Source organism: Stenella coeruleoalba (genome assembly GCF_951394435.1).
Source record: "Stenella coeruleoalba genome assembly, chromosome: 15".
In the NCBI taxonomy this organism is placed as follows: domain Eukaryota; kingdom Metazoa; phylum Chordata; class Mammalia; order Artiodactyla; family Delphinidae; genus Stenella; species Stenella coeruleoalba.
In genome coordinates this window covers 25,017,267-25,030,576 of record NC_137161.1, presented here as the reverse complement: position 1 = coordinate 25,030,576, position 13,310 = coordinate 25,017,267, and the positions used below count along the sequence as shown (strand labels likewise).

Below are 13,310 nucleotides of genomic sequence, written 5' to 3'. Positions count from 1 at the left end.
GCTTTGGTATGGAGCTGGGGGGGCACGAGTTTATGGGTGCATATGTGTCTACATATGTATGTGAGGCTAGTGCTGTCCAGGCCAAGGCAGGTGCCGGCAGCCCATTCCTCTGCTTGATTCTGTGCAGAGCCTCCTTCCTGGCTTCGCTGCCCAGCTAGATGTGTGCTAAAGATGCTTTTCAGTGTAAAGAGGGGAACTAAAATAGTAAGGGGAGGGAAGCCTGGGTTTTGAGTCGGGAGGTGTGGTTTGGCCCTTGCTCTGCTACCAAGTCATCTTGATCAAATTGCTTGCCCTGACTGAACCTTGAAACAAGATTGTCTCCTATAGCCTTAACACACCAGGAGGCTGAGAGTGATGATGGCATTGATTTGACCAAATGGTCAGACTCTAGATTAGTCCCTGACAGGGAGTTCTGTCTTTATTTCACTTGTGCTGTTTTCTGTGATAGGGAACGCTATAGTTATCATCTTCAGGCATGGGGCTTTTTGCTTTTGTTGAATACATTTCCAGAAAGAAATTACTGGGGCAGAGGGCAGAAACAATATTATGGCTGTTGCTGTGTGTTGCCATGTTACTTTTCAGAAACATTATAACAATTTACAGTGGCCGGCTGTGTGTGAGATAGCATTTTAACCCCAAATGACCCAGTATTTGCTATAGTCGTTATTTATTATTTTGTAATTTAGTTGACATAAAATGATACTTTAAAGCTGCTTTGGGCTTCCCTGGTGGCGCAGTTGTTGAGAATCTGCCTGCCAATGCAGGGGACACGGGTTTGAGCCCTGGTCTGGGAAGATCCCACATGCCACGGAGCAACTAGGCCCTTGAGCCACAACTACTGAGCCTGCGCTCTAGAGCCTGTGCTCCGCAACAAGAGAGGCCACGATAGTGAGAGGCCCGCGCACCGCAATGAAAAGTGGCCCCCGCTTGCCGCAACTAGAGAAAGCCCTCGCACAGAAACGAAGACCCAACACAGCCAAAAATAAAAATTAATTAATTAAAAAAAAGATACTTTACCTTAGCAATGACTTCTGAGGACTTAAAAAAAAAGCTGCTTTATAATAGTTAGAGCTGCTGGTTTTTTGGGTGTGCACTATGTTTAATGTTGTGCTAAGTGTTTCTGTTATGTTATCTCATTCACAGTGAACCTATCAGGGAGGCTAAGTAGCTCACTAAGTCTGAGAGCTGGGGTTTGAACCTAAGGCAATTTGACTTCAAAGCACATTCTTTTTCTGGGTGTCCTCCATGCTTTGATTTGTGTGTGTGCGGTTACCAAAGTGTGTGAACTTTTGCTTATGTGCCTGGCTCCATTTTGAAGTCTGAATTTTGTATAAATTTCTGCTTTTTACAATTTACTTTTCGCTGCGTTGGGTCTTCGTTGCTGCGCATGGGCCTTCTCCAGTTGGGGCAAGCAGGGGCTACTCTTTGTTGCGGTGCGCGGGCTTCTCATTGTGGTGGCTTCTCTTGTTGCAGAGCATGGGCTCTAGGCACGTGGGCTTCAGTAGTTACAGTATGCGGGCTCAGTAGTTGCGGCACGTGGGCCCTAGAGTACATGGGCTTCAGTAGTTGTGGTGCGTGGGCTTAGTTGCTCTGTGGCATGTGGGATCTTCCCGGACCAGGGATCGAACCCATGTCCCCTGCATTGGCAGGCAGATTCTTAACCACTGTGCCACCAAGGAAGTCCCTAGTATAGTTTCCTTAGAAAATTGAATGTGCTTTTCGTGTAGGAGAGATTATTAGCCCTCTGTTACAGTGGAAGCAGAAGCTGAAGTGCACCCATCACAGTTAGGGGGAAGACTCAGTGAACTCTAGGACACTGCCCTGTATCTGGGCTCTCTGAAACCCTGTTTTCTTCCCCCTGTGCAGCTGCCCTCCAGGCACTGAAGCGCAAGAAGAGGTATGAAAAGCAGCTGGCACAGATCGACGGCACACTGTCAACCATCGAGTTCCAGCGAGAGGCCCTGGAGAATGCTAACACCAACACCGAGGTGCTCAAGAACATGGGCTATGCCGCCAAAGCCATGAAGGCTGCCCACGACAACATGTACGTGGCCACCCACTGGTGGAGGGGGGCACGCATGTGGAAGGGCAGTGCTGGCCCTGGAGTGCCTCAATCCCGGGCCATGGCCTTGGGCAGACCCCATGACTTATCCATTCAAGCACCTGAGTTTGTTTTAATTTGCATTCTTTTTTGGAACTCCTTTTAAAATGGTTTATGTGCCCTGCTGCCCTCGGAAGCAGATCTCATGGAATGAAACAGTGTTTTCTGAGTAATTCAGGGTTATTGGGATGAATATAGAGTTTCAAGCTGGAAAGGTCCTTAGAAGTTTCTCTCACCCAAGCCTCTGATCATCAAGGTGGGGAAGTTTGTCCCAGGGAGGGGAGATGACTTGCCTTGGGTTTGTGTATACTTGGATAGAACTGGGATTAGAATCAATGCCCGTGACTTTCGCCTCATGCTGTCAGGGGTCCTGAAAAATGTGGTACATTTGAGGGCTTTAACTCCCTCTCTTCTTAGGTCTGTTTTTGATGGAATTTTCTGCCTCCCCCCTTGCTCTTGGGCTTTGGCTATCATGTTGACAGTGTTCTTGACCTCAGCATTCCTTCCTTTATGTGGTTACTTCTCATATACAGTGGCCGAAGAAACTAGATAACCGAGCTTGTTATATTTGTAATTAAAGGCCAGGGTAACACTAGGCTCCAGATGAGGGCCTCTCCCAAACAGAACAAAATTCTGCATTTGTTTTAGTGCTTGAACTTGGCATTGTATATTTGGGGGTGCTTGGAGCACTTTTTTGCTTCCTTTGGGTACTCAGCCGCGCTGTAGAACAGGGACTGGCCAAATGCAGCCTGTGGGCCTGCTGCCAGTTTTTGTAAATAAAATTTTATTGAAACACAGTTGTGTCCATTAATACATATTGTCTGTGGCTGCTTTTGTGGCACGTGGCAGGGTTGAATTTTTGTGACAGATCGTATGGCCCACAAATTCTAAAATATTTACTGTTTGGCCCTTTACAGAAAAAGTTTGCTGATCCCTGTTCTAGAAGTGTGGGATTGCAGGAAAAGTAGCCTTGAAATAACTGAGCTGTCGTCTGAGGGGATGTTCACTGGACTGAGCCTCCTGAGTGAGGTCCATGTCTGCTTCGTGTCCATGTTCTCCAAGATGCCTGGCGCACAGCACGTCTCAGTGAATACTGTGCATGCCTTGAAGTATACATGTGTATATTATATTGATTAATTGTAAGTTTATATGATTGACAGTGTTATAGAAAATAATTCTGCATTGTTTGCTTTTCCTTTGGGGCCTAGTAGAGGAGCCATGAGTGGATCTGTGTAGACGGGAAGGGCCTGTCAAATGGCGTGGCTCTGTTTTATGATTTGTGATTTTACCTCCCCCGGTGCAGAGTTGCCCTTGAGCTTGAAGAGCTACTGGCCCAGGAGTTCAAGTCCCATGGTCTCATCCAACGTGTTTACCAGCTTGCATGAGAGACCCTGACAATGGCACCTAACTTTACCAAGCCTTATTTCCTTAGGGTGTTGGACTAGGCGATGTCTAAGGATGCTTCCATCTTCTTGGTTCTGTGATCCTCTATTTTAAAGAGGAGGAGGAAGACAAAGTAAAGACAAAAAAGGAATTCCTCAGAGGGAGTAATTGTGGGGCTGGGGCTGGGCAGCAGACTGCGGGGAGCGGGGCTTCTGCTTCTGCCTCACAGGCCCTCTTTACACAGACTGTCCAACATGACATCTGTCTGTTTCATTTAAAGGGACATCGATAAAGTTGATGAGTTAATGCAGGACATTGCTGACCAGCAGGAACTTGCAGAAGAGATTTCAACAGCTATTTCAAAGCCTGTAGGGTTTGGAGAAGAGTTTGACGAGGTGAGTGGTTTCATGCAGATCACACAGGTTTCACAAATGATTCCTGGGCTGCCTCTGATGTGCTCTTGAAGCCTCTCTGGCAGGGAATGTGTGGTTTGGAAGTCACCAGTTCTCGTCCCTCCAGAGACTTGAACATAGACAGGGCATGGTATTAACCCTCCCTAATTCTGGGTTTTGAGGGCTGCTTTCACTGTTTGGGGAGCTTAGGTGGAGTAAAGGAGCCTTTGTTAGGACCCCTCAGCAGACTTCAGGTCAATATTGGTTTCAACAGGTAGTTACCTGCACCTTTCCGTGGTGAGTCCTGGGCTCAGAGCTGGGGCAGCTGAGGCCACCATGCCCTGGAGAAGTTTACAGGATTTGCCCTCAGACAACTCTGATGTGAGATAAAGGTGAAGCCAAGGAAGGAACATTTACACCTGATCCCCCCTGAAGGATCTGTCTGGAACTTGGCCACCTACCAACTTCTGCTGTGGCAATTAGAACGTTGGGTCTCTTAGGTTTTTAAAATACAGTCACAGGCCCTGTACCTCATTCTGCCTTAGATTTGAGTGCACTGAAGGTCAGGCTCTCTTCATCAAACCTAATTCTTTGTGCTGATTCCCACTGTATAGCTGAGGAAACAGCCTGTGGCTCTTACCCTTGGCTCCCAGCACCAGGCTTTTCATGTTTTCAGATTGGAGTTTGATGGACTAGTCAAGTTCGTTTCAATTCAGCAGACATTCCTGAACATTCACTCAGTGCGCCCAGTTCTGAGATAAGGAAATGGGAATGATAAAATACAGTCCCTTTCCTCAGGATGCTCACAGCCTGGTGCAGGGGCCCCAGACGTAGACAGCAATAATAGCTCATAGTGTGTTACGTTCACCAGTGGAAGTATGTTTAGGATGTTTGAGTCACAGAGTGTGGACCTGGAGTTCATCTCCCCTCTGACCTTCTTAGAGGGGCTGTGGGGCTTTTAAAAAATGAGCCATCCCCTGAGCCATCAGCTAAGAGGTACCACTGGAGGGGCTGGGATTCCAAGGTTGTCTCTCATTTTTGTGTTTGCTTTTACCAGGATGAGCTCATGGCAGAATTAGAAGAACTAGAACAGGAGGAACTAGACAAGAATTTGCTGGAAATCAGTGGACCGGAAACAGTCCCTCTACCAAATGTTCCTTCTATATCCCTACCATCAAAACCCAGTGAGTACTTTTAGCCACAGTCATGACATACCCGTGACCCACGTGGTGGGTAGTCTTGTGGTTGGTTGGCTTCAGCTTGGGTCCTGAGTTGCCCAGAGTTGAGAACCAGATAGGATCTGTTGTGACAGCCCTAAAGACAGTGTCACCTGCTCTTTCCTAGTTTCTCTGTAGAGCAGGGTTTCTTCACCTTGGCACTGTTGACATAGCCAGACCATTCTTCGGGTGGGGACTGGGAGGGGGCCCTGTCCTGTGCTCTGTGGATCTCTAGCCGCACCCATGGCCTCCACCCACTAGATGCCAGTAGCATCCCCCTCCCCAAGTTTTTTTTTTTTTTTTTTTTTTAAAGAGTTAATATATTTTTTTTAATAGTGTTTATTTATTTTTACTTGTTGACAGTTCGCTTTATTTATTCATTTATTTTTATGGCTGTGTTGGGTCTTCGTTTCTGTGCGAGGGCTTTCCCTAGTTGTGGCAAGCGGGGGCCACTCTTCATCGCAGTGCGCGGGCCTCTCACTATCGCGGCGTCTCTTGTTGCGGAGCACAGGCTCCAGATGCGCAGGCTCAGTAATTGTGGCTCACGGGCCTAGTTGCTCCACGGTATGTGGGATCCTCCCAGACCAGGGCTTGAACCCGTGTCCCCTGCATTGGCAGGCGGACTCTCAACCACTGCGCCACCAGGGAAGCCCCCTCCCCAAGTTTTGACAACCAAAAATGTCACCGGAGTTTGCCAGATGTTGGGGAGTGGGGCGGGTCACAGCCAGTTGAGAACCATTATTGTAGAGTTACTTTCCCTGTGCCACCAAACAAGGGGAGAGTTTGACAGCTCTTGCTCCCCGTCTAGCATCCTGTGCTGTGCACACCTGTAAAAGCCGGGGCCTCAGAGGTTGCCACGGTAGGAAGGAAACAGCTTTGGCTTTTTTAGAAACCTGGTTCTATAAAACCTTCGCTTCCTTCTTCCTTGCCCGCGCCTCCCGCCGCCCCACACTGTTTCACCCTTGGGTAGAAGTTTTCCACACAGAACTTCTAGAAGAGGTGAAGCTGCTTGATTTGGCATGGAGAGAGAGGCCAGGGAGCGGGGTGTGACCAGGCTGTGTCACCTCACTCTCCCACAGATCAAGGGGAAGTGGCCCCTCTAGTCGAGTCAGCTGCCCGGGGTGGGGTGTGGGCAGAGGGGGTCCGGAGGCCGTCCAGCAAGATGCCAGCAGCGTATAGAGGTGGCTTAAGCCCTTGAGGTGGAAGGGGGTGGCGGGCGGGGATTAGAGCTCTTCCGGGGTTCTTCCCTCTCGCCCCCACCTTGCATGCTCTGGGGCTGAGGCCATGCATGGAGCCTGATGGACTCTCAGTGTAGAGTCCTCCCCGCTTTGTCTGGCTCTGGTGTGGGGGGAGGGGAGGTGCTGGGGAAAGTGTGCCTGGTTATCTGGAGTTGTATGTTGCAGCTTTTAGGCACAGAGAAGCAGTCTGTTGATAGCCTGGAGAGGAGGCTGGCTGCAGGGGCGGGGCTGTTTTGTAGACACCATGTAGCGCAGCCCTGGCATCCAGCCAGAGTGTGTGGCGAACACTGCAGCCAGCCTTCCTAAACTAAACAGCTTTTCCTCTCTTCACACAGCCAAGAAGAAGGAAGAGGAAGACGATGACATGAAGGAATTGGAGAACTGGGCTGGATCCATATAACTGGTCCAGCGCGGGCTGGGCCCAGACAGACTCTGGTGGCCTGCGAGGCGGGCAGGCGTGTGCGTGTGTGGGGCAGGCAGGCCGTGGTGCAGGCAGGTTCCATCGCTCTCGAATCTCCCTCCAAAGCAGTAGGGCTGCATCACTGCTCACTCTGCATAGCATGGTCTGCACCCAGCGGTACGGGTTGGGGGGAGGGGGGTGGGGGGCTGGGAGGTGCCTGCTGTTTATAATGTTGAATTTCTGTAAAATAAACTGTATTTGCAAATCCAACATTGAGCTTCTGGACTACGCTAACTCCACTGATGAACCTCAATGGAAAGGGTCGACCGTTTGCAGTTGAAATGATCTGAAAATGTAGCCTCTGTCCTTTTATGTCAGCTGACTTGTCGCACATCTCTTTGTAAGACTCGTATGGTACTGGCAGAAGAATCATTTTTTTAAAGCCATAGGCTTTTCCTCGTCCTTGGTTGTAATAATGTATCTGATTTTCGTTTCCTCAAGAGCTGTATTTCTGTCCATCATGTGTGTACTGGCCCCTGTGTTTCCCACCCTGGCCCACTCCTCTCTCCCACTCGCCTGGTCTTTTTGGAGTTTGTGACACTGATTTGAAATGGATGGTGTTCTTTTGAGAGCGTGTGAGATTGTTAGAGTTAAATTCCAGCTATACATTTTTCTAACATAGCTCTAAGGTCCTTGTTGCTGTTTGTGATAACTGAGAGGTAACTCATTGGAAACATGTGCATACATTTATATTCAGATGAAGTTATGGTTTGCACCATCTATTAAATATCTCGATTAATTTTCATACTTTGCCATTGTGTTTAATCATTCTGTCGTTTGCTTTGGGAGTTGGCCCTTTCCAGGCCAGCGTCGTATCCAGTGGCGTCTGTAGAAACATGGAAGACTTGAGCATGATGTGTGTCAACAATTTGAACCAAGAGCAGAGCGTGTCTTACTAGAAATGTGTTTAGGTTCCAGAAGCCATGGATCTGTGACCTTCACCTTGCTTGGGGACCCTCTGGGCACAGTTCAGGAGTGAGTTTGTTCTTGTGTGGCTCCAGGGTCTTCCCTAGTTCTCCGTCAGCATCCGTGGGCAATGCCAGCAGGACAACAGACCCTCCACCTGTTGGAAACATTGGTGTGCCCACTGACTAGGCCCATCTGGTGCCTTTCCTGTGGGGTGGAAGCGTAGGGCAGTGACTGAGAATCTAGCTCACAAGTCCTAGTCTCAGGTCTGCGGTGACTTGCCCTGTGACTGTTACCCGGCCTCTTCCACTGTCTCTAGTTTTCCTTAGTCTTATACTACCTTAAGAATCTGATGAACACTGTGGACCCGCTCCTTCAGAAAAGTGGATCTATGCCTATTCATCCCTCCTTCTGCATGCAAATTGGCAGAATTGAGAGGATCGCCCTCCAGTACCCATCCCCAAACCTCTTGAGATTAAAACCAACCTGATAAACAACAAGGTCCTACTGTAGAGCACAGGGAACTATATTCGATATCCTGGGATAAACCATAATGGAAAAGAAAATAAAAAAGAATGTATATATGTGTATAACTGAGTCACTTTGCTGTACAGCAGAAATTAACACAACACTGTAAATCAACTCTACTTCAATAAAAAAATAAATAAGAAAAAAAAAGAAACAAGTCAAAAAAAAAAAAAAAGGCAGCCTGAGTTCACAATTAAACACGCCATCGCTCACTGGGTGTCAAGCTGTCCACCTGCCCTGGATCACGTTTTCCCATCTGTGAAACAGTGGGGCGGGACCAGATCATTTCAGATGTCCTGTCTGAGAAGCTGCTCCTGCCCTGCCCCTCACCCCTCACTGGTCCTCCTCCCAGGGCTGCCACACTTAGAATCAGGACTTGACCACAGAAAATTCATGACTTGTCTGGATGTTGGGTCTGGACGTTCTCAGAAGTTCTTTCCACCTCAACAAGAATCTAGTGGCAATGTTTGCTGCCATACTCCATCTTCTCAGCCTACAGTTGGTGGTCCGAAGGCATCATTTAGTGTGGGAAATGTAGAGTGGACATTATGCTCTTCTCGTCAACTGCCTCAGGGGCTTCTCACCCCAGGAATAGGTGAGGGGAGCTGGCACATCCAAGCCTCCAGCTCTGGCAGGCCCGAAGCTAATTCTTGGGCAGTGTCTGGGGCTCCTCTGAGAAATAGCTGCTTAATCCTACTAGATGTGGGCTTCGTGCCGGGCCTGTGGGATGCGTTGTTCAGTAATGCCCAGTCCCTTTCCTGCTCTCTGGAGGTTCTCAGGCTGGAGAGAGAAGCGACTGTATCAGGATTCCTTTGCTACAAGCTACAGAAGATTCAACTGATGTAAGCAGTAAAGACATTTACTTATCCATTCAAAACTTATTTATTGAGCACCTCCTGTTGCCAGGCACTGTTCAAGGCACTGGGAGTGTATGCAACAGACCGAGGCCCTGCCCTCAAGATGTTTATATTCTAATAATCTCAGGACAAGAAGTCTTAGGTTGGGGACTTCCCTGGAGGTCCAGTGGTTGATTTTGTGCTTCCACTGCAGGGGGCATGGGTTCGATCCCTGGTTGGGGAACCAACATCCCACAGGCCATGCAGTGTGGCCACACACACACAAAAAGTCTTATGTTGGCCGGGGGTTTGGATGGGGGCGGTGGGGGCATGGGGGGAGTCTGGATTTGTAGCAGTGGCTCAACTGTGTCCTCAAGAACCAGGTTCTTTGTATCCTTCTGCTCTGCTCCCCATGGACATTAGCTTTTCCTTATCTGGCTTGCTGCCTCTTGGTCATGAGACGGTCCTTTATCACACACCCGGGGTCTAGAGGCAGGAGGAGCAGCAGTAGCCAGATTTTCTTTCACCTCCGCCCAGGTTAGCAGGAGGCAAGCCTTTCCCAGAAGACTCTACACAAACTACCCCTGTGTCTCATGGGCCATAATTGTCACATGGCCACTTCTTGCTGCAAAGGTATCTGGGAAAGTGGGGACCAGACAAAGGGGTCCAAACAGGATCCTCCACTCGGGGTGCAGTTGGGGGCCTCCCTTCCCGGAGCCCATTACTGCCCGCTTGATATCTGGACTAAAGTGGGTTCTCCAGAAACCCAGGAAGGAAGAAGAGGGGATGGTTGCTGAGTAAGTGGCATCAAGTATCCGCCTTGGAGGCAGACACCAGAAACCAGACAGACGGGAGATTACGTGCTTCAGTTTCTTCTAAAAAGCAGATTGGGGGCTTCCCTGGTGGCGCAGTGGTTGAGAGTCCGCCTGCCGATGCAGGGGACACGGGTTCGTGCCCCGGTCCGGGAAGATCCCACATGCCGCGGAGCGGCTGGGCCCGTGAGCCACGGCCGCTGAGCCTGCGCGTCCGGAGCCTGTGCTCCGCAACGGGAGAGGCCACAACAGTGAGAGGCCCGCCTACCGCAAAAAAATAAAAATAAAAAGCAGATTGGCTCCTGACGGGTTCCTTTCAAACCCCTCAATCTGCCTCCACCCTCTCCTCTTCTGTGGTTGGAAAACTAAAGGTATATTGGAATTACCCAGGGAACTTGTTAAAAAATTTAGTCTCCTGGGCCCCATCCCCAGAGGTGGGTGGGGACCCAAGAATTTGCGTTTTAACAAACGCCTTGGGTGATTCTGATGTAGGTGGGCTGGGGCTACACTTTGGAGCACTCAAGTGGACGAGATAAGGCAGAATGGCTTACGTGGGCCCTCCGTGACCTGCCTCCGTTTCACCTGCCCCCGTGTCTCCCCTTTATGCAGGCTCCAGCCCCTGGGCCTTCCTCTGCACACAGCCCGCCTCATCCTGCGGGCCTGCTGCTTCCTCTGCTGCCCCCGCCCCCCGACCCCCACCCCGGCTCTTGTGATTCCCCACTCACTCCCCAGACAGTGAGGTCACTGCACTTCCTGCCTCCTGGATCTCCTTGGCACAGGTCAGGTACTCAAAGGCGTTTGTGTGAATGATGTGTGTGGTCAGAGAGGACTGCTTAGCCAGGACGGGGTGGAATTTGCACTTGGGCTTGTGTGCCCGAGAGCATGGGGAGTTCTAGACCCAGGGGAGCTTGTGAAGGGAGCTGAGGGGGCAGCGAGCTGAGGGGCTGCCTCAGGAGGATTTGACTCCGGGAAGGGCTTGCTTGGGAAGAGGTGGGAGGTAGAAGTGGAGAGGTTGGGGCTGGACTGGGATCTTGAGCGTCTGAGAGTAAGGAGTCTACGCAGTCCTTAAGAATCAGGCAGGGAAGGGAGAAAGGAAGGAGGGGAGGGAGGGCAGGGGAAAAGGAGGAAAGAAAATCAGTTGCTCAGGCAACGATTTGGGGGCCAGGGGAGGGGTAGAGAAGAAGCTTTCTAGGCTGCCTCCCATTTCCCTTAGTGAAGTGAGTGTGGCGTTTTTAGAAGCAGCGGTACCGTGGAGTAAAATTCTGGACACTGGGTGGGTGTGTGGACAGACCACCGCAGCAGCAGGCCAAGGTATATAGATGCCAAGAGCACAGGGCTCTGGAGTCCGGCACACAAGCTTCAGATCCTGCCCTTGCAGTGCCCAGGGACTGTGTGAGCCTGGGGAGGTGACCTCACGCCTCAGCCTCAGTTTTTCTCATCTGTAAAATGCAGGTCATAACACACCTGCCTGTATTAGTTTCTAGGGCTGGTGTAACAGATGACCACAAGCTAGGTGCCTTAAAACAATAGAACTTTATTCTCTAACAGTTCAAGAGGTCAGAAGTACAAACTCGAGGTATCAGCAGGGCCACGCTTCCTCCAGAGGCCTAGGGAGGATCCTTCCTCATCTCTTCCACCTTCAGGTAGCTCCTAGCATGCCTTGGCTTATAGCTGCATCACTCTAACCTCTGCCTCTATCTTCACATGGCCTTCTTCCCTGTCTCTGTGTGTCCTTTTCTGTCACTCACAAGGACACTTGTCATCACGTTAGGGTCCACCCTAATTCAATGTGATCTCATCTTGACTCTTAACCACATCTGCAAAGACCTTATTTCCAAGTGAAGTCACATTGTGACGTTCCATGTGGACGTTAATTTAGGGGACACTATTCAACCCACTGTGCTACCTCATACAGCTGTGAGATCATGGCCTGTAGCACCCAGCAGGGTTTTGGAAGCTCTGTGAGGTATTACAAGCCCCAATTGCTAAATGTGAAAACCAAGGCTTAAAGCAGCTTTGGGTTCCACCGCTAATAAGTGACAGAGAGAAGCTAATGAATTTCTTGTGCTATAAAGACCATTCATTCAACAACTGTATTTTGGGCACCTTTGTGCCAGCTCTCATAAAGCCCTTGGTGGGAAAATTAGACATCGCCATCCTCCTCTTCATCATCATCGCCAGCACAGGCTGGATAATCAATGCAGTGAAACCAATTGAGAAGAGGGCACCTGACACAGGAGGGCTTGTGGGAGGAAGCAGTCTCTCAGCCAAGATTGAGGGGTGCTAAGGACTCAGCAAGGGAAAAGATGTGAAAGACAGAGAGCCAGGAGGATAGTTTTCAAGAGCATGTGAGAAGGCCTGGAGGCCACCTTGGGCTTGCTTGTGGGTCTGAGCGGGACAATGACACAGAATCAATAGACCTTTGGTAAGTATTTATGAAATTAATACAGATGAGGAAACTGAGGTGCCAAGGCACTTCAAGTCCTATAGCAAGTACAGGCAGAGCTAAAAGACATGAACTTGACTTGAGTCCCTGTCTCCCCATCCAGGTCTCTTCCTGTCTGCCCTGGGTACCCACCTTGCAGAAACAGCTTCCTTCCTTCCTGCTAAGCTGCATCCTGGCCTTACCCAATAAACAGAGGAAGCAGGTGCAGCTGGGATAGAAGTATAAATCTTTGGGTCCCGCAGCCCAGACTCTGCATCCATTGCAGGCTAGATTTCCATGAGGCTCAGGCTAAACTGGACCCAAATTCCCACCGGGCAACTTGGGCTGCAGTAGGGGAAAGCAGACGTGTGTTCTCCTGCTCACAGTGATGTTACGTGCCTGGACTTTTTGGTTTTCAACAAGAACAACAGTCTCGAAAGAATGGCAAACATTAAGGGAGCATTTACTAAGACCAGGTGCTTAATCTGCTTCATCTCATTTAATCCACACAAGAACTGTTTCAGGGCTGAGCCACTCATTGTCCTATTTTACAGCTGAGAAAATAGGCTCAGAGGGATAAAGTGACTGGCCCAGGGTCACAGAGCTGGCGAGCCGCGGAGCCACAAGAGTCCAGACCCCAAGCCCTTCCCTGCCATGTTGGTGGGGGAGAGGTAGGTTCGCAGGGACTCCCCTGTCTCCTTTAGAAGGTGCCACTCTGAATGTGACCAAGTGCTGAGGTCCAAAGAGGAGGCCAGCTCTCTCGGAAGTCTTCCTACTGAGAGTAGAAAGGCCATAGGCAACAGGATCTAGACTCATCCAGGTGACCTGGAATGGAGCTGTGGGGTCGGAATCATACAAGTGGAATTGGGCTGCTAGCCCCTTCCACAAGGGGCTTTGAAGATGGGACTCCTTTGGGGCTGGTTTGCCCTTCCCACCCCGAGGCCCCACCTCTTTTCCCCCAAACCACCTCACCAGTACTACCTCTGTTTCCTTCTCTTCCTCCTCCACTTGG

At 50.0% G+C, this 13,310-nt stretch overlaps 1 protein-coding gene across 1 annotated transcript in view; it reads left to right on the top strand.

The window, feature by feature from the left end:
• Positions 1-8,722, top strand: part of CHMP4B (charged multivesicular body protein 4B) — a 48,724-nt gene extending 40,002 nt beyond the window's left edge. Inside the window, exons 2-5 of the mRNA XM_079943646.1 lie at positions 1,867-2,044; positions 3,765-3,879; positions 4,934-5,060; positions 6,667-8,722. Of these exons, the coding sequence (XP_079799772.1) occupies positions 1,867-2,044; positions 3,765-3,879; positions 4,934-5,060; positions 6,667-6,731 (485 nt within the window). The 3' untranslated portion in view covers positions 6,732-8,722. The remainder of the gene's footprint in view (positions 1-1,866; positions 2,045-3,764; positions 3,880-4,933; positions 5,061-6,666) is intronic.
• The last annotated feature ends 4,588 nt before the right edge of the window (positions 8,723-13,310 follow it).